Source organism: Chelonia mydas, chromosome 2 (assembly GCF_015237465.2).
Source record: "Chelonia mydas isolate rCheMyd1 chromosome 2, rCheMyd1.pri.v2, whole genome shotgun sequence".
Classification (NCBI taxonomy): Eukaryota; Metazoa; Chordata; order Testudines; family Cheloniidae; genus Chelonia; species Chelonia mydas.
The window spans coordinates 229,215,694-229,242,399 of NC_057850.1; the positions used below are offsets into that span (position 1 = coordinate 229,215,694).

General features: G+C 38.5%; 1 protein-coding gene across 2 annotated transcripts in view; it reads left to right on the forward strand.

The window, feature by feature from the left end:
- The first annotated feature begins 244 nt into the window (after positions 1–244).
- YME1L1 (YME1 like 1 ATPase) overlaps positions 245–26,706 on the forward strand; it is a 32,057-nt gene continuing 5,595 nt past the window's right edge. Inside the window, exons 1-15 of one of the 2 annotated variants that reach the window (XM_007058497.4) lie at positions 245–650; positions 4,747–4,878; positions 7,529–7,691; positions 11,723–11,821; positions 12,603–12,712; positions 13,921–14,071; positions 14,163–14,246; positions 15,181–15,263; positions 16,280–16,370; positions 18,061–18,213; positions 20,525–20,657; positions 22,183–22,245; positions 22,848–22,960; positions 23,693–23,848; positions 25,092–25,243. In XM_007058497.4, coding sequence (XP_007058559.1) covers positions 618–650; positions 4,747–4,878; positions 7,529–7,691; positions 11,723–11,821; positions 12,603–12,712; positions 13,921–14,071; positions 14,163–14,246; positions 15,181–15,263; positions 16,280–16,370; positions 18,061–18,213; positions 20,525–20,657; positions 22,183–22,245; positions 22,848–22,960; positions 23,693–23,848; positions 25,092–25,243 — 1,716 coding nt within the window. In that variant the 5' untranslated portion in view covers positions 245–617. Of the gene's footprint in view, positions 651–4,746; positions 4,879–7,528; positions 7,692–11,722; positions 11,822–12,602; positions 12,713–13,920; positions 14,072–14,162; positions 14,271–15,180; positions 15,264–16,279; positions 16,371–18,060; positions 18,214–20,524; positions 20,658–22,182; positions 22,246–22,847; positions 22,961–23,692; positions 23,849–25,091; positions 25,244–26,706 lie in introns of both variants that reach the window. The other variant, XM_037890890.2, reaches the window with a different exon arrangement.

Consider the following 26,706-nt stretch of genomic DNA (forward strand, 5'->3'; position numbering starts at 1 on the left):
GAGTGATGTGGTGACTGGAGATAGGTGGGGTAGGGGCTGCACTTTGGTTTTCCTACTCCATATTAGTTAGGTTTTGCAAAAAGCAGGGGCTGCTCAAAAGCAGGCCTGTTTTATCTGCACCCCGGCTCTGTTTCCGAAACGACGACCTCGTCCTGCGACCAGCTGGACACAGCAGCTGATGCACGCAACTCACAAAGCTGCACCCCCGCCGCGGAAATGGTTCGGCCCTATGCCCTCCCCCCTCAGGCGGAAGGAATGGTTTGCTCCCGTGCGCAAGAGCGTCGTAGGAAGAGGCTGGTGTGCGCGCATGAGACACATTGGTTGCTAAGGTGTCCGGTTGTCGTGGGGGAGGAAGGGGAGGTGGCCGGGCAGGAAGGGCTCGGGAGGGAGTATGACCCGGAAGCGGTATGCCGCGCCGTCCGTTTCCGGCACAGTTGTAGTTGGCCTAGTCGTTGCCGGCCGCAGGAGGCGGCCATTTTCCATGGGAGTGGAGCAGCTGAACGCTGCTTCTCCCGGCGGCCGCGGCCAGAGGGAGTGAGAGGCGAAGACCGGCGGGCGTGTAGATCGTCGGCGCGGGAGAAGGGGGAGTCGCCGCCGCCGCCCTCGTAGAGGGGAGGATGTTTTCCTTCTCTACCACCGTGCAGCCCCAGGTGAGAGTGCTGGCGCGCGGGTGCGACTCGGGATACGGGGGAGCAGGGGGACGTTCCCCCCCCCACGCCCCGCGATGCTACTGAGAGGGAATGGGTCGGCTGGGCAGCTCCCGCCCGTTGCGTCGGAGCCGTCGCGCTGACGCTCCGCCCCAGAAAGTCCCCGCGGGGTCGGGTTGCAACTTGCTAGAGAGGCCAGCCTGGGGTAGCGGGCGGGGTGAGAAGGCGATTGCTGCTGCTGCTTCTTCAGGGAGGGATTCTGAGAAGCTGGCGGACTGGCGCCCAGAGGTGAGACCTGGCCACCAGCTTGTCTCCTGATAGACACCTGCACGGGGGAAGCTAGCAGGAAATACTCTGATACCCCGACCCGATCCTGAGTGGAGAGCGGGTTCCCCATCTTCTCTCTCGAGTTCTCTCCCCCCTGGTGGCTCGGCTAGGGAGTTTCTTTCTCTCTCTCTCTCTCCCTCTCCTTTCTGAGCTGACAAAGGAGATTGTGACACTTCCTGGGCTCTGTCACTTCATGTGTCAACGGTGGGAGGAAGGAGGTGTGTGATACAATAGACTAGCACAGTGGTTAGAGTGCTCGCCTGGGAAACTTCGGGTCAAATCCCTGCTTGGTCACAGACTTTTGAGCAACCTTTAAAAGTCGGTTTCTCTGTGCCTGGTTTTCCCATTTGCAAAATGTGGATGTTAGCACAGCCCTGCGTCACATGGGTGTTGTGTTGTATATTAAAAATTGTGGGTTGCTTATATGCCACAGTAATTGGAGGCCATATAAATACCTAAGAGAGAGACCTACATAATACACATAGTCATCCTTGATTGGATCTCAGCTTCTGACAACACCTAAACTTCTGATAAATGTGCAGCTTACTGCCTTTTTTACATTCCAGATTCTGATGCAGTATAATAGAGTCTACACATGTCTTGTCCCTTAGCATTCCTTATTCCCTTCCTGATTAGGCCCAATTCCCTGCCCTGGTTAGATGCATGGGTGTTACACTATTATTTTTTTCTTGCTTGGGCTACAATATGGTTTACTAACATAGTTATAAATCTTCCCCAGTTTACATAGAGAAGTACTACTTTTGTAACAAATGCTAGTAATCAATAATACTGGCATGATTATTTGTCCTATTCACACAGAATGTAAGAGTAGAGATTTTAAGATTAAACCAAACAGAAAATGTCAGTTATGTTAAAAGTACAATGTGTAAGGCTCTCTGAAAACTCTCAGGCTTGGGTCTGCCCTCAGCTTTTGTTTGTGTGACTTTTTAAATATCCCATCCCTGGTTCAGTTGAGCTAGTACTAGATTGTACACCATACTGGCACTTCTCTAGTGGCCTCTTTGGTTTTTTCAGAATTAAAATTTTTTCTCCCCAGGGGTGTTACTTAGCTGGCCTCAGCTTTTCCCAGGATCCTCTCCCTCATCCTTTACTTTGCTGATTTTAGGTATACTAGTTCCCAGTTTTAGCAAACCTGGGAGATAACAAAGCATCACTTGGCTAGTCTCAGCTCGGTGGGAAAACAATTGACTAATAAGATTAGCGCAGTGCATTATAAAGAAATAAAACTTTACGTTTAAAATATTTCAACTACATCTGTAAAATGTTGAACATGCAGCATTCTGGCCACATTTCTGGTCCAGCAAGAGAAGCAAATGGGGAGAGAGAGTCATTATTATATAGATTACCAGTTTACAAATTAATACTTTTGTTTAAACCAGTCAGTTGATGCACATATACTTTGTATTGCCCAGACTTAGCCCACTTATAAGCAAGCTGCCTAAGCAGGATCTCCTGGACAACTAAATTCTGAAAGAGAAAATGGAAGTTAGAACACCAGTGAAATCTAAAACTGTAGCGAAATTTCAGATAAATGCACGTATTTATTAGGCAAAGTTGAACTCTTTCTCTAAGAAAATAAAATATCTAGATTATCCTTTTGTGGCACTCTAGTCTCCTCACTATTTGTGTCCTCCATACATTCCATTAGACGAGCATTATACTTTTACCATATAATACATAGTCGGAAATTGGATGTGCTGTGGGATTCTGTTTGAGAAATGAGCTTCTTCCAAATCCTGGTTTAGCGGACACCTGCTCTAGTGTGATAGAAACCACTCTGATCCTGTTTACAGGATGAACCAATGCATTGTGGAGCCTGGACAACCACAGCTAAATGAATAAATCTCTTAAATATTTAAATGGACACTTAACTTGAAATCTAGTCTGTTTAAAATAGGTTCATTTATTTCTCTTGTCTTTAGGTTCCTTTGCTTTTTTTTTTTTATGGTTCTGTAATCACATTTACTTTTCAAATGTCTTTGCTCTGCTGCATGTGAAAGACTCTCTCAAACAGGAGATTGACTGGAGACAGAATGAAATTTACTTTATACAAAGTGCTGTTTAATGAAACCAAAGAATATTTTTTCTCTGATTTTTCAGTTACACTAATCTTAGAAGATATAATAATACTGAGAAAAAATCGGAAGTATAATTTTTTTTTAAACTGGCAGTTGCTTTCTGTTCTGACCACTTACTGTGAACTACTTATTTCCTGGGTCACTGCCACCCAGATATGGCAGTACTTGTCATATTCTCTCCCAGCTCTCTTGCCTATCCTCTTCCATCATTCTTACCTATACTTGTGCCAGGGCACAGCATGAATCCTCAGGCAAGGCGGGACCAATTAATGGCTTAGGCCACTGGGACTAGTATAGCTTAGCAACAGGTGTACCTACATGCATATTAGTCCCAGTGATATATGCCATTAATTGGTCACGTCCTGCCTAGGTATCTGTGTATGTAAATTGGTGGGCTACGCACTGATACAGTTACAAGAAACCACATAACAATTTTGAACAACCACGTTGGTAGTATGGATACTTCAGACATTGAATAAACAAACTATCAAACTTGGCTGAACTCTGTGACCATAAAGTGGTGTGGTGTGATCGTGTAGATTGGTCCAAAGTGTTAGTGAAGTTAAGTAACTTAACAACATAGCTTAAACTACAATAGGACTTCAGAGAAACTGATTTGTGCAGTTGGAAACCAAAGAAGCATTGCAATTGTTCTCACTTAATTTTGGGCAGAGTTAGGGAGAATCCTGCAAAAATAGAAGTTTAGGAGAGGGCATTGTGTGATTTACTATTAGACCATTTTACTTTCCTATATCATCTTTGTGTTGTTTTCTAAATCCAAGACTTCTAAATATATAAGTAGATTTAAAGTGGGTTTAGAAAACAAACACTTGTAAATTATCTAAAAAAGTATTAATAGTAGAAAAGTTACACCAACATGTTTTAACATATATTATTTCTTCTAAAGAGAGACCTATGCTAATTGTAGAAACTTTTCAGAAAGGATAAACTCCAAGATATAAGTAGAGTTGCAAAAATATATCAGAGGTCAACATTTTTCTTGAAAGGGCCCCTTTAATGTCTTCTAAGTGTGCTTCAATAATACCTAGGCAATTCTCTCCCAGGTGAGGTTGCAATGGCACCTCACACTATACATTGATCACTAACACAACAAACAAATGACAGGATCACAATAAAAGTGGCAAAACATGATTCGTTTTGCAATAGCTAATTTCTTTATCTGCTATTGTTATTAAGAAATTTATAAAAAGATAAATTTTGTGAGAAGAGAATTTTTTAGTTAACAGAAGGCTAATGGGTATCTTAAGTGCAAATTGAGGCTGTCCATTCTTTGCTTAAAAGTTGATTTTTCCCCCCTACTCTGTGTTTGAGTATCTAACATGTTGTTTTGTACATCAGGCGACCTGGGTTCTGTTTCCTACTTTGGTAGACTACCAGTGTGACTTAATCTGTCTTGCTTTCTTACTGTCTGATGATCGTTAACTCTTTGTGTCCCCATCTGTAAAATGGAGATATCTACCCCTTGTACCTTAGAGGCAAAATTCAAAAAGCATGTTGAGAACTTAACTTAGAAGGCACTGTATAAGATCATCATTTTATACAGTATCTGAGATGGGAATGTATTTAGATATTTAAATACTGACAAGGAAATTCGTGTATGGCATTATATTCTGTTAGTGTGATTGATTACATTAATCTTTAATTTCTACCAGGTTACAGTTCCTCTGAGTCACCTCATCAATGCCTTCCATTCACCAAAAACCTCAGCTACTTCTATCAGCACAGCATCTATTCAGTCTCTACAGAGGGATACAGCCCCAGAACATGATGCTCAAAGCAGTGAGGTAATAAGAATTTCGGAGAGACGGGATTATATTTACATTTAAATGAGGTCTGAAGATTTTTCTTTTTTTTTTTTAAATTGTCAAATTTACATACAATTTGCTATCTTACAGCTAGTGTAGTATGTTTGATATAACAGGGAGCAGGGGGGGTTGGATGGATCGGGGGTTCTGAAGGGGCCAGTTGGGGCAGGGGCCAGGCTGTTTGAGGAGGCACAGCCTTCCCTACCCAGCCCACCATACCGTTTCACAACCCCGATGTGGCCCTCGGGCCAAAAAGTTTGCCCACCCCTGCTGTAGAATATGGATGTTTTGTGTGAGCTACATGAGTTCATCATATGGGATGTATGTTTGACAGCCTTGATCAAGAATCCAGCTTTGCCAGGTAGAACATCATGGGTTTTGAGCTGATGCTAGTGTAAGATCAGTGTTCTGCAGTTCTACTTTTGTCATATTAACTGGCTTATGCATAATTAATCAGAAAACAAGTGAAACATTTTACTCATACAAAAGGGTAAATATTTTGATTGATAGGATAAGGTCTCTCTCCTCCCCCCCTCCCAAATAGGCACAAATGAGGCAAAGAGCCAAATTCTAGTTTGTAATATGTACGTTGACTGCCAACACTGGCATGACTCCCTGTGCTTGAGCCATGAATACAAAATCCCTTTCCCTTCAGTGTGATTATACAAAACAGCGATCAGAGCTTGTTTATCTGGGTTTCTACAATTGTTCAGTTTCTGTAATTTTTTAAAATGACTGTGAAATATCCAATATCCACATTTCCTCAATTTCTCACCCACCACTCCCCCCCCCCCCCCCCCCAAAAAAAAAAAAAAAAAAAAAAAGACTGGCAAAAAAGCCAGAAATTGCAAAAGATTCTGCACCTCAGTCATTCTAACTAGTGGATAGCTGCTGTTGCACGTTCTTGGGGGATTTTTCTTCTCTCTGACAAAATAGCAACATCTCAAAGATTAGAAAGATGCTGGATGCTGAGAGGGGCAGGAAAATAATGCATCTGTCTGCTCAAACCAGAACAATAGTAGAAAACATGAATAAAAATAGATATTTTTATAAAAATCAGATTTTTTTAATTTATATTGAATCTATCTTTTCAAATATAAAGTTATTTAACATTAAATTACGTTAGCTGAATTTACTGTAATATATTAAAATAATTCACGTTAGATTTTTTAAAAAAAAAGTAAGCAATACATGTGATTACTAAAGTTTTAATGAAAGTCAGACTACTGAACTGATGGGAAATCACTGGGTAAGCACCTGGAGCCAGAGTTTGAAGTGTTAAACCAGCTTTTGACAGCAATAGCCTCTTTTGTGAGTGCAGAGAAAATATTTTCTTTTACGTTTTATTCAAGTAGTTCAGTTGAATGACTAATTCATTGAAAGTTAAGAAAATAATTGGGAGTTGAAAAAGCAGAAAAGCTTGTTTTACTCTTCCAATCTATAAATAGAAACTATGCATGAGAGGATGAGATCTACTAATTATAAAATCTTGAAGGACATGGTGACCAGAAACAATCAGTTCACTAATTACAGCTAATACTTTGTTTAATAAACCAGTCAGTTTTAAATGCCAGACATATTTTGATAAACTTTTTTCCTATATATTCAGCACATCTAAGGTAGTTGTTTTTAACTAATAAAACAACTTTGAAATGTTATTTGTGTGCATTTAATTGAATACCAGTTTCCATCAAATAAAGCTTGAAACAAATCGCAAGATAACAATCATCCAATAAATTAGAAATGCGGCATTCACCATTTTTTTTAACATAACATTATTCACATTCTTAATTTTTATGTTAAGCTGTATAATTGCTTACCTAAATGTGTACAGATGTGTATCGTCCTGGTAGCAAAAAGTACCACCAAATTTAGTGTTAAGGCTGTAGCTGGTTGCTGTTCAACATGTTTCAGTGATTACCAACTAATAAGAATCAACTTTTTCTTTAGGAAAATGAGAAGTACAAATACAAAACAGGATTTAAAATTGACAATTTAAATCAAGGTTTCTTGACTGCTGACTTAAATCATGACTAAAATTGGTGATTTAATTCACTTTGACTTAAATCAATCTACTTTGCTTTCAAATATGAAGAGAACATTCTTAACATGGACTAAGCAGACAAATGGCTATATATTAACAAACAAGCACACACTCTGATTAATACGCACAGGATGGCATATACAGAAGCTTATTTTATATCAATAACTGGTTTAATTTTTCTCTTAGAGTTTAATTAAGTCTTCCTATTTTTCTCCACCTAAAATGTGTTTTTCACTTTAAAATTCTTTCTTCTTTAAAAATCTGATAGTTGAAGCTGTATCAGTAATTCTGTGAAAATATCTCCTTCTTACCACTTTTTTTTCATGAGGTGACCTGATGTTATTAAAAAAAGAAAAGGAGTACTAGTGGCACCTTAGAGACTAACCAGTTTATCTGAGCATGAGCTTTCGTGGGTGCATCCGATGAAGTGAGCTGTAGCTCACAAAAGCTCATGCTCAAATAAATTGGTTAGTCTCTAAGGTGCCACTAGTACTCCTTTTCTTTTTGCGAATACGGACTAACATGGCTGCTACTCTGAAACCTGATGTTATTAAATATTAGAATACTTCTCTTATTGCTTTACAGCCTGTTCTGAATCTGAGAGATCTGGGATTGTCCGACTTGAAAGTTAGCCAGCTCGATGAACTAGTGAACAGGTTGCTTCCTGGCTATTGTACAGAAAACAAAATCTCTTCCCAGTGGAATACATCCTATATCTCTGCACAGTCCTTCTTTGAAAATAAACATGGTATGTTCCGGGGTGGTATGTCAGTATTACCATTTCAACAGAAATAAAAATGGGACTAGTGAAAGCTGTCACACTTAAATTTTCAAGCTGAAACCATGGTAAATCAAGCCATAGGTCATTATTTTATACAATTACTTAGTTTGTTTTAAACCACAATCTACTGGAACTGTCCATAGAAAAAAACAGTCAGAATACCAGTGTCATTTGCTATACAGATAATTTATAGAGTTTTCCTCTGAGTTTGTTGAATATCTTATAGTGTATTTCCAGTCACGCTCAGTGTTTTAGTCAGATTGTGAGACTTAGTTATTTTAGAGTTCAGTTTTTTTCTTCAGTCTGATATTCTGCTCAGCTGTAGTAGCTAATTTTATCAACTTAACATTGAGGCAAATGCAACCCTCTTATCTGATGGCAGGACTGAGCTGCTAGTTTCATTTACCAGTTAGGGCTTGTCTACACTACAACTTGGGATCAAGGCTGCAGCGATTGATCCACTGGGGGTCAATTTAGCAGGTTTAGTGAAGACCCACTAAATTGACCGCCAGTCGCTTGGTCTTCGGCTCCGGTACTCCACCAGATCGAGAAGAGTAAGGGGAGTCGACGAGAGAGCATCTCACAGCGACACAGCATAGTGTGCATCTCGTGGTAAGTGGATCTAAGCTACGTCAATTTGAATTATGCTATTCATGTAACTCAAATTGCATGGCTTAGATCGACTTTCCCTTTTTTAGCACAGACAAAGCCTTAAACTCAGTGAATGGAAGGAGAAACTGAGTGTAACTACTAGTGTATCTGTCTCTGAATATGATGTGTCAGTCTAGATAAAGTCCTTCTCCTTTTCTCTGAAGGATTTTTATAGCTTTTAAAATACAGAAATGTTGATATGAGTTGAAAAGGAATTCAGATTGGCTTCACTGTTAGTATGTGTTGCTAACTGTGTCATTACAGAAAATAATGTAAGAACTTGGGAATTTCTATGGTCAGTGTTATGTAGGAGTTCACACTAGATGATCTTAGTGGTACCTTCTGGCTCTAGAATCTGGGTGTCTTTTAAACCCCCCCACCCCCATTTTTTTTTTTGATGATGGCCTTATCATATGACTCTTCTGCCAAATTCAAAAGGAATGTTGCCGCAGAAGCAAGGTCTTGGTAGAAGTGTCCTGATTGCACTAGCAGCGGAAGCAATTAACTGGTATCTAAATTGCTGTCTCCACAGCATAGCAGTTGGGAGACTAGGAAGAGGGAAATCAGCTCGAGGCTAGCCTCAGAACAAAAGTACTAAAGGAACTGCATCCTGAGTTGGTATAAATGGGAGAAATAACTTGCAGAGACAAGTCCCCGGTTGAAAGGGGAGCGTTACAAAGGTTTTTGGGAGTCTTCAGAGCTATGAAAGTCCAGTTCATAAGATTGATCTTTTCACTTAGGGTGACAGAGGCCTGTCTTACACAACAGCATTAGGTCGATGTAAGGCAGCTTACATTGACCTAATTATGTCAGTGTACATATTACAGCCTTGCTCCTGCCCATGTAAGTGCTCTAGTACACTGACATGGTACCTCCACAAGAGGTGTAGAGCTTACGTTGGTGTAGTTAGGGCGACGCAGTGTCCCTGTAGACGCTGTATTACTTACATCTATTGACAGTCATTGTCAGTTTCAAGGCTCTGCTTGAGCTGTGAATTGACAAGAAAGCCAGCTCCCAGCTCGGCTGCTGCCCAGTCTGCTCCAACCCAGGGTGTTGCTCAGGCTGCCGCCCAGGCTCCCCACAGGGAGTCCTGCGGTCCTGGCTCCCCACTCCCTGCTGGGCTGCCGTCCGGGTTCACAGCTCCCTGCTCACATCTGGGCTGCCCCCCTGGGCTTTTGACTCCCTGCTCCCCACTGGGAGCGTGGCTGCACCCAGGGGGGAGCTCTGTGCCTGGAGCACAGTGCAGCTCCTGGCTCCGAGCAGGGAGCTGAGAAGCCCAGTGTGGCGTCCCCATTTCCAGCAGGGGGTAGGGAGGAGCTGGGCTCCTGGCGGCGAGCTGTGTGCGGAGCTGAGAGCCCTGGCTCTCACCCCCTCACATTGCCCCTCTTAAGTTGGTGGAAGCGCTCCAGGACATGCACCACTGACAGAAGGGCAGTGTGGACATGAACCACCACAGTTGTGGTGGCTGTAAGTTTATTTAACATAGGTCAACTTAAGTTTATAGTGTAGACGTGCCCTGGGTAGAGCTATTGGTGGGAGAGGAGCCCTGCCACAGGCTGAAGAGCTGCTAAAACTCCAGTGTAGGGGAAAGAAATCCTAGAATAGTAGAAACTGCTTCAGGACTGAAGCAAGCTCATTGTAACAGCTGAAAGCAGAATATATTTTATTTTATTTTATTGTAGAAGTTCTGTTTAACAGCATGTCCTTACGTCACTGAAATAAACCACCAGGATTCAAGATGAAATATTTTACTATCTTATGTAGAAGTTTAGTTAGCTTTTTAGTGATTTATCCTTACTTATTTCTTAAACTTTAAGGCTAAGATTTGTAAAGTTGCCTAAGGGCTTTGGATACCAAAATTAAGAATTAGGTGGAATCAGCCTAAGTATTACAAAACTTTTCCTGAGTTTTAGGTGTAATTTCTTTACCAGAGTGTGTTTTTAATTTAGCTGTGTTAATGAAGTACTGCTGACAACAAGCTTTGAAAGTTCCACAATTGTAAACACTTATGCGGGATGCCAGCTCACACTGCTTTTCGCTGTTACTCTTACATCTTATTACAACTTCATTTATATATGTGCTCATAATTAAAGATTGTATAGTAATATATATACACACACACACACACACAAGGGTGCACAATTAAGGTTGTACATTTAACTCTAACTTTTGCATTTCCAGGCTTTTGAGCATTTAAAATGTTACCTTAATGTTTCATTAATGTAAGTTTTTTTTTTTTGTATTTTAGTATACCCTTTAGTTACATTTAAGAAGATCGCCCAGAATAATCCTTAGATTTAACCAATTTATGTAAATATCTTCTTTGAACATGTGCTTACAAATATATATTTGGCTTCATGGTCCTCTGAATCATCATTTTGTGGACCATATCTGTGCCACCTTTGAAGCCTGCCTAATGGAGATGTTGAAATCAGTTTCTTAGCAGTACAATGCATTTCAATGACACTAAACCAGCGATACTCAGATCTCAGTGGTTCAGAAGCCAAATTAGCATTCAGCACTACTGCAAAGAGCCACAGTAGCGTGAATTCATTGTTTCATTTACTATATATTTTTATATATGTAAAATTCTCACAGCAAAATGACTGACCAAGTATTATTAACCAATAAAATAATATAGTAAAAGCATTCTGATTGTTTAATAATTAAATCACACATTGTTTTAAAATCATGTGTTGCAAAGAGCGGCAGAAAACACATTAAAGAGTCACTTGTGGCTTGTGAACCTCAGTCTGAGTAGCGCTATTTTGAACAATGGATATGTGGCATCTTGTGGTATGCTATCTATTCACAATAGGTAACATTTTTGAAATGGTATTTGCTGACGCATTTCCTGCTGTGTTGTCCCTTTTCCACTTCTTGTTGCTTCCATGCTATACTGCAACTATTAAACAAATCAAATATTTCTTAGTGTCGTCTTAAAATGTCTTAATGCTTTGTAAATACCTTATTTTTAAATCCATTCACGAAATGAGTCTCAACACAGAAATCCTGTGAGAGTCCAGTTAACTGGGATTTTCCTGTGCAGTTGCAGGATCCTGAGTCTTACCTGGAATATTTGTTTTCACCTGGAAGTTCTAATTAAAAGGATTCTAGCGTACTGAGAGAGTGTCCAAAATGAGGAAATTCAGTAATTCCCACTATATGTTGTTAGTAATGGTTTCTTTATTATTCTGTGCTGGAACTTCAAGTGACCAGATATAAATAAAGTAGACATTTGGATTCAACATAATTAAGAATAACTTAGTCTAAGTAAAAAGTCTAGTGTGAAATATCATGTACCTAAAATGGAAATCGTGCTTATGTTGTTGAATCTTTTTTTCTAGGTTTCATGGATGTCTTTAGAACTTTACGCACATCTTACTTATACAGACAGCATCCTAGTCCCCTCCAGCGTGTGTGTTCAGACCTTCAGCGCTGGCCAGGTATGAAGCAAGAAACTACCTCATGAGATCAGTTAATTTGTTTTTAACTTACATCATGTTTTTTTTTCCCCTGGGAAATTCTACTTAGTTTGAGTAAAGGGGGCATTCAGCAAATATTGGCAAACTTACTTGAATTTGGTACTTTACTTTTTTAAAAAGTCATCCTAAGGGCCTTCTTTTCTTACGAGTTTTTGGGGTGTTAAATCAGAAGAGATCTTTAGAAACGTGGTTTCGTGGTAAAGTCAATAAATATGACATCATTAATAGACCTTGCTTTAAGGTGTGAAATTCTTAAGTTATGTTATTGAAGAGGACCTATACCCCCTCATCTTTTAAGTCAAATAAGTAAATTCAATCTGACATTAGTGCTAGTGAGCTTTCTTAAGATGTAACTTGTGTCGCTCTCCTTTGGTTTTGTAGTAGGATTGCAGTTCATTTAATTAAATATGCTGAGGGATTCAGAACGATTTTAGTATTAAATGGGGAGCTTGGGTTGCAAGAGGCTTTTTGGAGTGAGTGTAGCCATTCAAAGGCTCAGATAAAACTTTAAGACTAATTGAAATGACTAGTGATTTATTCTTGTCACCTAGCACCTTTAGTATAGTCACTTATATATTTCATAAATAATAAAAACAAAGAGTATCATTTGTAAGAGGCTTTGGAGAAATAAGACAGAGGAAGAACCTACAAATATGGTGTAACCTTGATTTGTTTGACAAACCTTATTCCTTCTCTGCTTAAAGAGGAAGTATGATGTTAAAGGAAAGTGTTTTTGTTTAAGTTTTCATACAGTCTCGGGGTTTTAAGACTTTGAAATCAAGAGCAAGACGTCTGCAGTCGACATCTGAACGATTTGCAGAAACAGAAAATGTGTCCCCTTCATTTGTAAAGGCAAGTACAAAGAGCTACATTTTTGAGATCATGACTACTGTGAAGAAATTGAAGACTTAACTTATGACATTTAATTACTGAATAATCAGTAATGTTCTCACTTATTGAAAGGAAAATCTTCCTAGATCTTATAACTTGAATGAATTGAAAGGATTCCATTTCCCCCTCCTTAATCCTGCATCCAGGACTTGCTTTACTATTGCTGATATAAGGATCCCCAAATCTATTACGTCTTGTAATGATAGCAGGTTGAAAACCTAAAAGAGTAAATTTTTAATTCCAAAATAAAATATTTTGCTTCTGACTTTATTTTTAAAATAAATTACAAAATAATCTTGGAGACCAGTGAAGCACTCCTAAATGTAGAAATTCAGTGAGTGGTTTCACTTATAAATGGTGCTTTTTTTGTACTATAGCAGTTGTAACTTGGCTACTGCTTTAAGAATAGCTACTTTGGTGGCTGATGTCTTTTTAACATGGTAACATGCTTACCTGAACAGGAGGTGTCTTCCTGAGTTAAAGCTAACTTGCAGAAATCTAATGCAGTAAACCCAGTGACCCAGATCTTGGAGTAGCCAGTAAATTTTGTTATTGGAATAGCTACTCTGTCATGGATGCCCCTTATAGTAGAACCTCAGATTTACAAACACCAGAGTTATGAACTGACCAGTCAACTGCACACCTCATTTGGAACCGGAAGTATGCAAGCAGGCAGCAGAGACACAAAAATGAAAACAAAAACAAAACCTCTCAAATACAGTATTGTGTTAAAGGCAAACTACTAAAAAAAAAAAAGGGGGGGAAAGTTTAAAAAAAAAAATTATTTGACAAGGTAAGGAACCTGTTTCTGTGCTTGTTTCAAGATGGTTAAAAGCAGTATTTTTCTTCTGCGTAGTAAAGTTTCAAAGCTGTATTAAGTCAATGTTCAATTGTAAACTTTTGAAAGAAGAACCATAACATTTTTGTTCCAAGTTACAAACGTTTCAGAGTTACAAACAACCTCCATTCCCAAGGTGTTTGTAACTCTGAGGTTCTACTGTATAACATTTTGTAAACTGAAAACAAATGAATATTGCTAATGTCTGACAGTTCCTCATTGAAAAACTTACACGTCAGGAAGCCAATTCACTATCGTTTTTGCTCTGCATGAAAACTGGCTCTCTATCAAAATGAATACAAAGTAATATTAGTATGCAATGTATGTTTAGGGACTCCTTTTGAGAGACCGAGGATCTGATGTTGAAAGCTTAGACAAGTTAGTGAAAACAAAAAATGTACCTGAAGCTCATCAAGATGCATTTAAAACTGGTTTTGCTGAGGGCTTTTTGAAAGCACAGGCACTGACGCAAAGAACAAATGGTAAGCTGCTTTAACGTAATACCATCACATTCTGTTTTTTGGAAAGTAGTTTATTTCTTCCTATTTAAAAAATTTTTTTTTTCTTTTACAGATTCCTTAAGACGAACACGTCTTTTTCTCCTTGTTTTGTTACTGCTTGGTATTTATGGCTTGTCAAAAACCCCATTTTTATCTGGTAAAGGCTCCTTTTCTGATACTGGTTTGTTAACTTTTCATTCCTTTAACCTTTCGCTTTACTCAGTTTCTTTGTGTTCAGGTTGAACACTAAGTAAAATGTGTATTGTACTTTGTATTGTGATTATTGTATTTTGATTGGTTTCAAAATACCAAAGGAATTTTAAGTAATATTTATTGCTTTTGCATTCAGCACTTCAAAAGATAACTACAAATGTGTAAAGTAATTTTTTTTTCTTACTCTGATACTCTGTCAATTCTTGACTTTCTTGATAAAACTCTTGCAAATGAGGGTGGAGGGAGCCGAATAAGTAATGCGACCCAGAATTTAGGTCGATCTGTTCTCATTCAGGTCAGTAGTGAGAAAAAGACTTCTTGCCATTTGGTGGCTCTCATGTGATCTCGCCTAGCTTCTAGTGACCAGGTGCTTATGTTGCCAAAAGCACCATCATAAATTTATGCTTATTAGCTATCTCATCTGAATGGCCAAAGGCTGAATGTGTCAATATTGGACTACAGTTCCATATTTAGGGGTGATCCCTCTGGAACAGAGGTGAGAATCATTGTTGTGGCATTGTGGGGAAGTTTGTACAACTACCCATGTATATTTTTTTTGTGGAGACAGGACTTCTTCCTGAGCTGTGGAGGAATGATCTCTAAAATGAACCAAAAAGCAATTGGTTAATCTCTCTCATATAGCTATTAAATATATGTGGAAAAAATCTAAACCTTAATTGTTCTACAAAATGAAGCTATTAAAATATTTATTATAGCTGGACACTTGTAAATGGAAACATTGCTCTCCAAAAAAAGATGTGGATGGCATAACACAGGCAGATTAACTGTGCATATCCATTAAAAATATAATATATGTAGTCTTGGAATTAAATGGCATCTTGTATACTGAAACATCCCCCCTTCTGGTTTGCCTGCAGTACGCTTTCGGACAACATCTGGGCTTGATGCAGCAGTTGATCCTATTCAGATGAAAAATGTCACCTTTGAACATGTTAAAGGGGTAAGTTAAAAAATTAGCTTTGTGTGGATCGCTTGTTGCCAAACTGAGAACCTGATAAATTATGGGTTCTTGCAGGTATTTCCTAAAAGTGGTAGCCCATGGCTAAAAGTCTTGTTTTTATAGGACTGGCTATAGAATGATAGAATTAGGTCTGCACTGTGAATGAATCATAAACCTAGAAAAGCAAGGAAGTGAAGACCAGCATTGCATTTCCAAATTGTTCTATAGTTAGTAGAGAGGCAACAAGGTTTTAGAGTCCAGGTAAGTAGCTGCCAACTGATTTTTGTTTTCCGTAGGCAGCGTGGGTTGAGGGGGAAGTCCGTGGCGTATGTTCTATCTTCCTGGTGCCTGGAATAGATTATTTCACAAACTAACATTCTCAAACTGTAGTAGCCAAGCATAAGTATATTTTTGTTGCCCCTGTGGTGAGTGACATGTCTGCATCCACAAGCTTCAAGTATTACCAGATGTTGGGAATGAATGCTTAAGGACAGCACAGTCTCTACTAAGCCAGAATTACCACTGAAGAAGGCTACTCTAGGTGCTTAAAACGCCAGAAGGCATTTGTTTCTGATTCCCCTAATCTTCTTAATAGGGAGCTATTTCAATGGGTAGTTATTTGCCTGCACTCTAAATTCCTGTTTAATCTCTACTGCAAAAATTTTTGATTATCTGAAATAAATAGTTGTGATAGTCTCATTGGAGAAAACTTTGGCATTAACTTCAGTAATACTCCACTTTGTTATAGAATTTGGTTGTTTTTATTTTTTGTATCGTAAGGACAATATAAAATATTATGCTTTCTTTTTGAAGCATTAAGGTCTACACTGCATTTAATGCATTTTCCTAGTCCATTGTTTTGTGTGAGCAATTGCTGCAATCTGAACATACCTACTCATGTTCCTAGCACGGACTACTTCCACGTTTTTTGTCCACGATTATTTGTAACTGTATAAAAGATTGCAGCTATTTTGATAACTACTTTGTCACATTTCCTGGCATATTTTAATATGTAGGTGGAAGAAGCAAAGCAGGAATTACAGGAAGTTGTAGAATTCTTGAAAAATCCACAGAAATTTACTGTCCTGGGAGGTAAACTTCCAAAAGGTAAGAATGTTGTCTAATTTATATAAATAAGATTCCTGAAGTGTCACGTTGAAGCCTTGAATGTCTGAGTCAGTGTGAAGCAATGGATACAGCTACCAGAATGGTTGCAAACTCTTTGTTTAGAATATTACTAGATTCAATCCTACTGGGCTTTGCTATCTATCATCATCCAGATATTAAGTTCTCAGCCATTTTGACTTTTCAGACTACACCAGTGTGTTATACAGCTACAGTGTAGCATATATCATCTATACCACGCCAAGAGTCCTACCTACCCCGTTGTGATAGGACAGGTAACTTAGGTTTTTTAAGTAGTAAAAATTGGTATTGTTTATGGTAGATGTGTTTTGTCTTTGTCACTTGTAACTCTATGTGAACAAAATTTTGATCGTATCAAAGGCACTTGTGCTCATTGAGCGTTAAATCTGTGGTATGTTTATAGCTTAAAATCACCTGAGTTAACAAAAGAATCTTAATATGTTTAAAAAAGAAGCAATATTTATGCTCTAACTTTAAAAGGGCTCAGCCACTTTTGCTGAAACTCCCCCAGAACTCTTGTGTTGTCTCAGCCCAAATGTGAGAAATGAGAATCTTGGGGGAAAAAATGGAAGGCTATGAGTTTTAAAAAAAAAAAAAAGTTTAAGAAATTAGTGGGCTAGAATGGAATGGTTCTTTTCATCCTAAAAGTTAGTCTGTTAGGAAATTGAACAGTTGTTGACAATGGCTTGCCTCTCCTTGTTGCCATGACCTGGTATAGAAAATGGTTTAGACTGGACACAATGGTTACCACCATTTCAGCAAGTAAAACCTAATACTTGCTGGAACTTGTCTTGAGTTTGACCACCACCAAATCTCAGGGGTGTGAAATGGGCTTGCCACATCTGCGCTGCCACTTGAACTGTTTTCAGTAACAGGTTAGAAGCACTCATAACTGAAACCCATTTTCAACAATGGCTCAATCGTCTAATATACACTGGCCTTAAGTTATGGCATTTATGGCAGTTGATTGCTCACTTACACAGGGGAAAAGGGAATTTGTACTCTGTTTATGTCAAATTATTTTCATCTGACATTTGAAATAAGGTTATAATTATGTTTTAAACGGTTGTTTGTTTTTCTCTTTTTAATTCATATAGACAGGCTTTAAATCTTCTATAAAGTTTAAATGAGTCTCATTGACCCATCCTACTTTATAGAGATCATATTGTTGATCATATTGATAATTTAACAAGTCACAGGACCATGACTCAACCTACATAGTAGATTGTGTTTTTTAAACGGGGAAAATTCTCAAGTGTAAGAAAGGGCAACACTGTTGAGCAAGTTTAATAGAACTCCAATTTTTCCTAAATATATTTATCAAAAAGTTGACATTGGTAGAATTTCAGTAATGATAGTATTGTATACTGTTGTATCTAGATTTCTGATTTTATTTGGCAGTATGCTTCTTTTTAAATTTACAGATCTGCTGTTTCCATGCTTCAAATGTGGATCAAAGTATAAATAGATCAACTGTAAATCTTAAGTCCTGCTATGCTGCAACCATGTTGAAATCTTGGTTGAGCAATATTTGAAATTAAATATTAAGATATAATTGAAGCTAGTTGTAAGGTTTTTTTTAAAAGGCTTGGAAGATATGAGAGAGCTACTGTATAACAGTTTGTTTATGATGGTATAAATCTTTCTTCAGGGATTTTGTTAGTTGGACCACCAGGTACAGGCAAGACCCTTCTTGCACGAGCTGTGGCTGGTGAAGCTGATGTTCCATTCTACTACGCATCTGGGTCAGAGTTTGATGAGATGTTCGTTGGTGTTGGAGCCAGTCGTATCCGAAATCTGTTTAGTAAGTTAATTTTTCAGTTCAGTTGTTTTCTATTCCTTTAACACTTGAAGTTGGGTGTTTGCTGATGCTATTTAAACATGTCAGGAGTACATATGTTAATTGCATAAAGTCCTGGCTGCTGAAAAGTAGCAATGTCTCATGGCAAAACACACTTCCACTCTGGGCCAGTTTTCCATTTAAATGAATGAGACTAACTGGACTCATGAGTGGCCATTAACTGCAGAAACCTACTATTTTTAACTGTCAACATTAATTTTAAACTATTTCCAACACATGTAGAAATGTGTCTTGGTAAGTTATTTAATACCTCCGTCTTTCATAGACAAAGGGACACTGTTCACTTAAAATCATAATTCTGTCTGAAATATTATTTAGCTGCTGTTGTCACAAGTAGGTCCCAACATTACTAAATGTAATGAGTAGGGCTTCGTGTCTCTCAAGGAAGTTGAGGATTCTGTGATTTTCTGCGACCGGATTTAGTCGGGTATTTATAGTAAAAGTCACGGGCCATGAATTTTTGTTTATTGCCCTTGACCTGTCCGTGACTTTTACTAAAAATACCCGTGACTAAATCGTAACCTTAGTAATGAGTAAGGAAGAACTTTTTTTTAGTTTTAATATAAATAAAACAAAATATAAACAAAATGTAACAAACAAGATGTCAGTCTTCAGCTTGACACTTTCCTTGTGTTGCCTGCCTTTATCCTTTGTCTGTTTTTTTTCTTTCTAAAATGTAAGTGCATGTTGTAGGATATGTCTTCCTCAATGTGTGTACAGTGCTTAGCACATTGTGGATGCTACTGTGCTATAATAAACAATATTTTGACAAGACTGTGTGTGTAGCCAGTTTCATTCTTTCCACAGTATAGTAATTTTCTCCTTTTTGTAACTTTCACACAGCAAGAGGAAAAAAACATTTTTTAAAAGTGGGGGGGAAGTGGTAAAACTACAAACTGGTAGGCGACTTAAGCACAGGTGTAGTACCTGAAACTCACTTCTTTTACTTTAAACTTTGTCGCCTTAAAAAAGTAAGTAAAATGTGCCTAGTCGAGGGGGCACTAGACTGGGGCTCAGGAAAGCTGGTTTCTTTTCCTGACTCTATCACTGACCTGCAGAGTGACCCTGGGTGAGTCACTTCACCTCTGTGCCCCAGTTTCCAAGTCTGTACAACTGGGAGAATACCTCCCTCCCTTGTAAAGTGCTTTGAGATTTTTCGATGAAAAGTGATGTGTAAGTTAGGTTTATGTATTAAATTGAGTAGATATCAAGTTGACTGTGTCCCTCTCAGTTCAAAATAGAATTGGGTTTAACTTTTATTTTTTAATCCATTTAATATTGGATTAATCAGTTTAATTCGTCTTGTTTAGTATATTTTTGTCTATCATGAGAGTGGGCTAATTTTGGGCCAAAACTGAAGTTGTGATAATGCAAGGTTTTATAAAATCTAAGTTTAATAGAATCGTTCCTCTGTGATGCTTGCCTCGAAGATACTGAAAAGCAAAAATTGACTAAGGTGTGCCCGTTTTTCATCTCCATATGTCTGAAGAATTGGAGAAAATATTTTGTGATAGGAAATATATTAAGGGATTATTCACTTCTTCCTCTCCTCATCAAATTAAGGCCAATACAGTTGCTAACATCTCAATATCCCCTTTCTTATTCCAATCAACAGCCTCTGAGTGTGAGCTTTAAAGCACTATGAAAACTGGTATGGCCAAATACTGACTTTTTGCCTTGACACTTGTCATTTTGCTCAAGTCACCTTCCCATATATGTAGATGCAAGTTTTCCTGAACAGATGGTATTTAGAAGGAAAATAAAGCCAACCTGTGATGCTTAGTATGTATGCACCCATTTGTGGTCTGAATGTTAGATTATTGGGGAGTTTTCTAAGGCCACCACTATCGCTTTTGAGCGTTAATACCTGTAATTCTGAAGGTGAAACCTTTGCTGTGAGATAGCTGATAAGGTACAATACAATGGGTCAACTTAAAGTTCCTCAAATTTGGCAATGTCTTCTGTTTTAATGGGTCACAATTTTACATCTACTTACACTAAACAGTTTTTGTGAGCATATGATCTAAAATATGAATTTCTTAATCTTTGGTGACTTTTTCCCAAATACATTAGTTCATTGACTGAAATAAGTGCAATTCTGGTGACAGTTGGCAAAAAAAAAAAATGGAATCCTAAAATAGTGGAATAATAGACTAGAAATAATAGAATCCTAAAATAATTGGGAAAGTTGGATTTAGTTTCAATATGTGAAATACTTTGATTTCAAATGTTCTTAAAATATTTTCTTTGTTAGGGGAAGCAAAAGCAAATGCTCCTTGTGTTATATTTATTGATGAGTTGGATTCTGTGGGCGGGAAGAGAATTGAGTCTCCAATGCATCCTTACTCAAGACAGACCATCAATCAACTTCTTGCCGAAATGGACGGGTACATATTTTTTTGTTCTTTTGTAGTGAGCCAACCTTTGTCTATATTGATATTTTTAAAACACCTGAATGAGATATTCCCTCTCTTAAAGTTAAGGTTAAGAATCTCTTCAAAATTGAGATTTGATTAAAGGTTATACAATTTAAATAATACCTAGAACCAATTTCATCACCACTTTATGCCAGCAAGAACAGTAGAGCCAGGGATTCTGGTGGCGGAAAGTATATGAGAGGGCCAGGTTGAAGTGGCAAAGCAGATGAATTGGCGAGGAGGGGAGTGGGCTTGATGGAGGAGGTGCAAGGTTTTAAAAAAAAAAAAAGAGAGAAAAAGGCGGGAAAGATTAAGCGGGGGAATGAGAAATCTGAGTTGGAGCATTAGCTGGTGTAGTGCCTGTAGAGCTCCAGCAGGAATTAAAGCTACCAATGAAAGGGGAAGTAGTGATGGAAATGTTGCTTTCCCTTTGCAGGGTTGAATAATCCTTTCCCCTCTAGCCCCAGGGGCAATGGCTTAGTAAGTGCCAGAAGGGCTATGTGCACCAGCTTTGCTTAACTTTGTCTTTTTCCTCTGATTCAAGTAGATGCATTTGACAGGTGTTCTCACTGGGATACAGACCTTGAGAACTAGGAACAGTGTTTCAAGGGTTTAAACCAAATAAAATCTAAATTCACCTCCCCCCAGATAGAAGTATTAAGCTGAAAAGCGCTTACTACCTGCATGTTGTCCTCAAGGATAAGCTAATAAAACTGTGTCCCTACTTGGCCTAGGGAGCTTGGCTGCATCTTGCCACTTTGACAGGCAGTACAGGTTTGGAATGTTCCTTCATCTATCTTTATGTAATAGTGCTTAACTCAGAGTCTTGGACAAAAATGCACCTGATGTTTCACATCAACTCATTCAAGCCAGAAGCCTAACAAAGCTATTTTTGTTACTGATTAAGCCTAAAATACTTCAATTTTCAAAACAGAGGTTTGATTTTGGGAGGTGAAAAATACCCCTTTTCCATTATTTAGACCAAACTTTAAGCTCCATTTGAGGAAATAAAGACGCTTTGTTCCTGTTAATGATGATCTATCAATTGATTGCCTCCAGAGCTGTGTCTTCTGGAATGGATGGGCAGGTAGAGGGGACTTGTAGACAGTCATTGGGTTGATGTGGCTATGTTTGTATGCCAGAAGCTGGGAATGAGCGACAGGGGATGGATCACTTTGAGTACCTGTTCTGTTCATTCCCTCTGGGGCACCTGGCACTGGCCATTGTTGGAAGACAGGATACTGGGCTAGATCGACCTTTGGCCTGACCTAATAGGGCCATTCTTATGTTCTTTGTGGCTCATACCTCGTTGGACTCCACACTCCGAAAGGCCAATTGACTGCAGCTGGCCCAGAGAAGAGCCAGGAGTAGTAAACTAGCTAAAAAGTGGGCAGTCCTTGGTTTTTTTGGTTTTTGTTTTTTTTTTAAATAAAATTTCATAATGCTTAGGAATCTAATTTTGTAAACTAATATCCTTTAAAATCTTTTTTTGAAGCTTTAAGCCTAATGAAGGAGTTATTATTATTGGTGCAACAAACTTCCCTGAAGCATTAGATAAGTAAGTATGAAGTTTATGTACCAGTTTCACAAATGTGTATTAAATCTCCAATTGTATAGTGATGGGGGCTGTTTAAGTAACTAGATGCAGTTGTGATAATCTTCAGATTTTACAAATGATGTTGAGGTTACTTTTCTCTGGAAAGCTGTAGGGACTGGCCAATTTGTAACATTTAAGAGCCACTGATTTAGAGGAAACAGGTAATATTACCATGTTTTCTAGTAAGAATTGTAAAAATTTGCAAAGTGGTGGCTGGGTGCCCCCTCTGCCACGATGCATTAACAACTTGGTAAAGAATCACCCCCTTAGCTGCATATACATTTTTGGCAGTAATTCTATACAAAAAAAATATTACTGTACCTCCTGATAGATTAATAGAAATTGCTTTCTGCTAAAGTTAACCAGCAACAAACACCTACATCCGCTTTTTCCGCAGTGTACAGGTAAGTGGAGAGAGAGGTGTGTTCCTGGGAGAAAGTCTTCTCAAAATGTCTGTTTTATTAGGAAAATTAGATGTGTTGCTGTAACACTCTGTCAGTAACATTGATATTCAAATGTTAAAGCACGTCTTATTTACTAAGTTTCTTTTTCCTTTCTCTTAGTGCTCTAATACGTCCTGGCCGCTTTGACATGCAAGTTACAGTTCCAAGGCCAGATGTAAAAGGTCGAACAGAAATTCTGAAATGGTACCTTAATAAAATAAAGTATGATCAATGTAAGTATCAATATTTAGTTGCATGGGGTGACATCTTTTGCCATCAGACTCTTGGTCCATCTAGCTCAGCGATTCTCACCCCGAAGTGGGTTGTGACCCCATTTTAATGGGGTCGCCAGGGCTAGCTTAGACTTGCTGGGGCCCAGTGCCAAAGGCAAAGCCCAAGCCTGAGGACTTCAGCCCTGGGTGGCAGGGCTCAGGTTACAGGCCCCCTGCCTGGGGCTGAAGCCCTTGGGCTTCGGCTTTGGCTCCCCGGCCTGGGGAGGTAGGGCTTTGGTTTTCCCCTGCCCTCCCCCGGGGTGGCGGGGCTTGGGAGGGCTCAGGCTTTGGTCCCCCCTTCTGGGATCATGAAGTAATTTTTGTTGTCAGAAAGGGTCACGATGCAATGAAGTTTGAGAACCCCTGATCTGGTTCATTGTCATGTCAGCGATAGTGACCTGAACCAGATGCCTCAGATGAAGGTGCAAGAAACTGCAATAGGCAGTTGTGGGACAACCTGCCCCAAGCAAAGCTTCCTTCTAATCCGCAATGGTTAGAGGTGTGTCTAAATCCAGAGACATGAGAGTTCATATCCCTTCTAAAACTTGTTTGTTTTAATATTTACTATTGTAACCAGGCATTCTCATTCATATAAATGTCGAACCCCTTTTTGACATTGTTAGATAAACAGAAAAAAAAATCTTTGCAAGGAAATAATAGGTGGTATCAATATCTGTTCTTTTTTGCACGCAGCTCTCGATCCAGAAATAATCGCCCGAGGTACAGTAGGATTTTCTGGAGCAGAGCTAGAAAATCTTGTGAACCAAGCTGCATTAAAGGCAGCTGTTGATGGGAAAGATATGGTAACCATGAAGGAACTGGAATTCTCAAAGGACAAAATTCTCATGGGTAGGCTTTTACATATGCAAGACTAACAATTTTTAAGATAGTGTGGTGATTTTGTATTTGAGTGTGTTTATTGCATTTCGTTATCTGTTTCAACTACCTTCTTCTCAGTTAGACTGATGTTTTTAGGTTAGTGCCTGCCAATTACAATGGTGGTACATTAGAAAGTCCTGAGATAGATGCTTTCAAATGCAAACCTAAATGATATTCTAATAATGTAATAGCCTCAAGTACAGTAATGTTATCTAGTTAGGTCAAAGCTTATAATAGTTGCCATGGCAGGTTCGGATACTGACAGCAAACGCTCTGTATGGTAGTGTGCTACATTGGGAAACTTACTCTGGCCATAAAGGCTAATGGCTTTTAGATGCAATTATTTGAATCATTATATCCAACATGCTTGGGTGCTCAGAAGCGCTGAAGTTAGGAAGAAATTAACATGTTTCCAACCTACTGCAGTAATCTTTCACAAATTCAAATAGTGTACAAAAAATAAACAGTGGCACTGTCTGTAACATACTCAGCCAGACTATATCATAGATACAGTTACGAGAATATTTGGATTGAAGTAAAGCATGCTGTTGTGACATGACTGAGGCTTTGGGGGAGGATGAGGATTAAGGGGATGACCTGTATCTGTAGACTTCTGCTGTTCACTTCAATTTTGGATAGGACCCATCTGGATCAGAGGGTTAACAGTATGTTAACCGCAGTTTAAAACAGATTTTCTGAGATTTGCTAATACTGCAAGCTTCTTGTAGCAAGGACTGTTTCAGTAATGAGTATGCCGTCAGCATTTAAAAATAAATGGGAGGCAAAGGATCAATTAAAGGAGATATGCGTCTTCCTTGTAAAGAAGGGAGGTAGATTATCAGAACCCTGGAGCAAGATTTGGTTTGAGTTGCATGTGGTGAGGTAAAACTTAGATGCCTGAGGCATATACTATTCCAAAAACCTCTTCTGATCCTTTTATACTTGATGGACTGAAATTTTCAAATGCACTTGGAATTAGCCTCACATTACTCCCATTAAAGTCAAATTGACTTCAGTGAGAGCGGGGTTAGACCAATACTGAGCCTTTTTGAAAATTCCTCCCAGTAACAAATCTAATGACAATAGTTTGATTCTTATTTCACTGTAGTCCTCAAATGTCGGTCATGTGTATGTAAACATGTTTGAATGATAGTTAATTTCATGTGCTTTTTATGCAGCTTTATTAATCTCTTCCTTTTCATATGTTTTTAAGGACCTGAACGTAGAAGTGTAGAAATTGACGATAAAAACAAAACAATCACAGCATATCATGAATCTGGACATGCTATAATTGCATATTATACCAAAGATGCAATGCCAATCAACAAAGCTACAATCATGCCCCGAGGACCAACACTTGGACATGTGAGGTTTTTTTAAAAATAAGCCTAACATTTATACTATTTACCTTTTTGCACTTTCAAGGAATTTCCCAGCAACATTGTGACATAAAAGGCATGTCGTGATATTGCAAAACTACTGTAATAAACTAATGTATATATGATATAAAAATAAGCTTTTTAAAGAGAATCTTCTGAATCTTTTTTCCACTTTGTTCCTTTTTCCTATAGCTGGGTTAGAGAGACAGACTTCTCTTTAGCTTCAAACCAGCTAGCCATCAATAATGGTTCAAACAAACAAGGAGGGAATATTAAGTCTTGATGTGATTCTGAACTAGTACTGGTCCTTTTCTCTTCTAGAACAGCCAGAAAATCCCGGAAAGCTTAAAAGCAGAGCTGCCTTTTGTAGAAACTTCCTTGTATCAAGCCAATACTTCTCCAAAGATATTTTATCTAAAATATATTGCTAACTTCAGTAATTTGCTCGCTCTTCTTTTAGGACAGACCTTGCCCCTTCAGCATTTCTATCCTGTCCTTTGAAATCTGAGCTGGGTGATATTTGAACAAAAAGGGACGTGTTCCCTATTGTGTATATTTGTCTTTTAAATATCCAGCCAAACTAGCGTAATACATTGATCCAGAAGCATGTGGACCAGTGTCCAAACAGGTACAGAACAAGATGGGATATTAGTTGGTGTGTGCTATAGATCACCAAATTAGTTTTAGGGAACAAGATGACCACTGCCTTACGCACCTATTTACAACATGTAAGGAAAAAAAGTTGAGACTGGGGGACTTTAGTTTGAGTGGAGTCCTGGACTCCATGGAAGTCTCATGGTGCCAGTACTAAAACATCCTCAAGTGTTGCAGTCAACACTGAGGAATTCTATATTAAGGCAAGGTCTAACAGAGCAACTGACCACAGAACTAAAAATTAATGGATGCTTGGGTATAATTGATCATGACTTTGATCATGTTTATAATGTGCAAGCAGAATAAAGTCCAGACCAGTAATACATGTGCTTTAATAGGGCTAATTTGGGTTAGGAAATAATTTAAGCACACCTTACTAAATGCCCAGAAAGTCCCAATTGAAAAAGAAGACTGCACTAGTTAAAAGATCAACCTGGTTTAGAGGGGAAGTGGAGGCAGCTGTAAAAACAAACAAATTAAAGAAAGGGGAAGTTGACAGTAATTAATATAAATCAGAAGTTAGGAATTGTAGAAATTGATAGGGGACACAAGGAGAAATCTATGGCCAGCACAGTAAAGGACAATGAGGAGTTTTTAAATATAATAGAAACAAATGAATCCTGACAATGGTATTGGTCCATTACTAGAGAGAGATGGTATTATCTATAATAATTAGAGCCCTACCAAATTCACGGTCCATTTTGGTCAATTTCATGGTGTTGATTTTTTGATTTCAGATATTTAAATCTGAAATTTCACAGTGTTGTAATTGTAGGGGTCTGGACCCAACTCTTA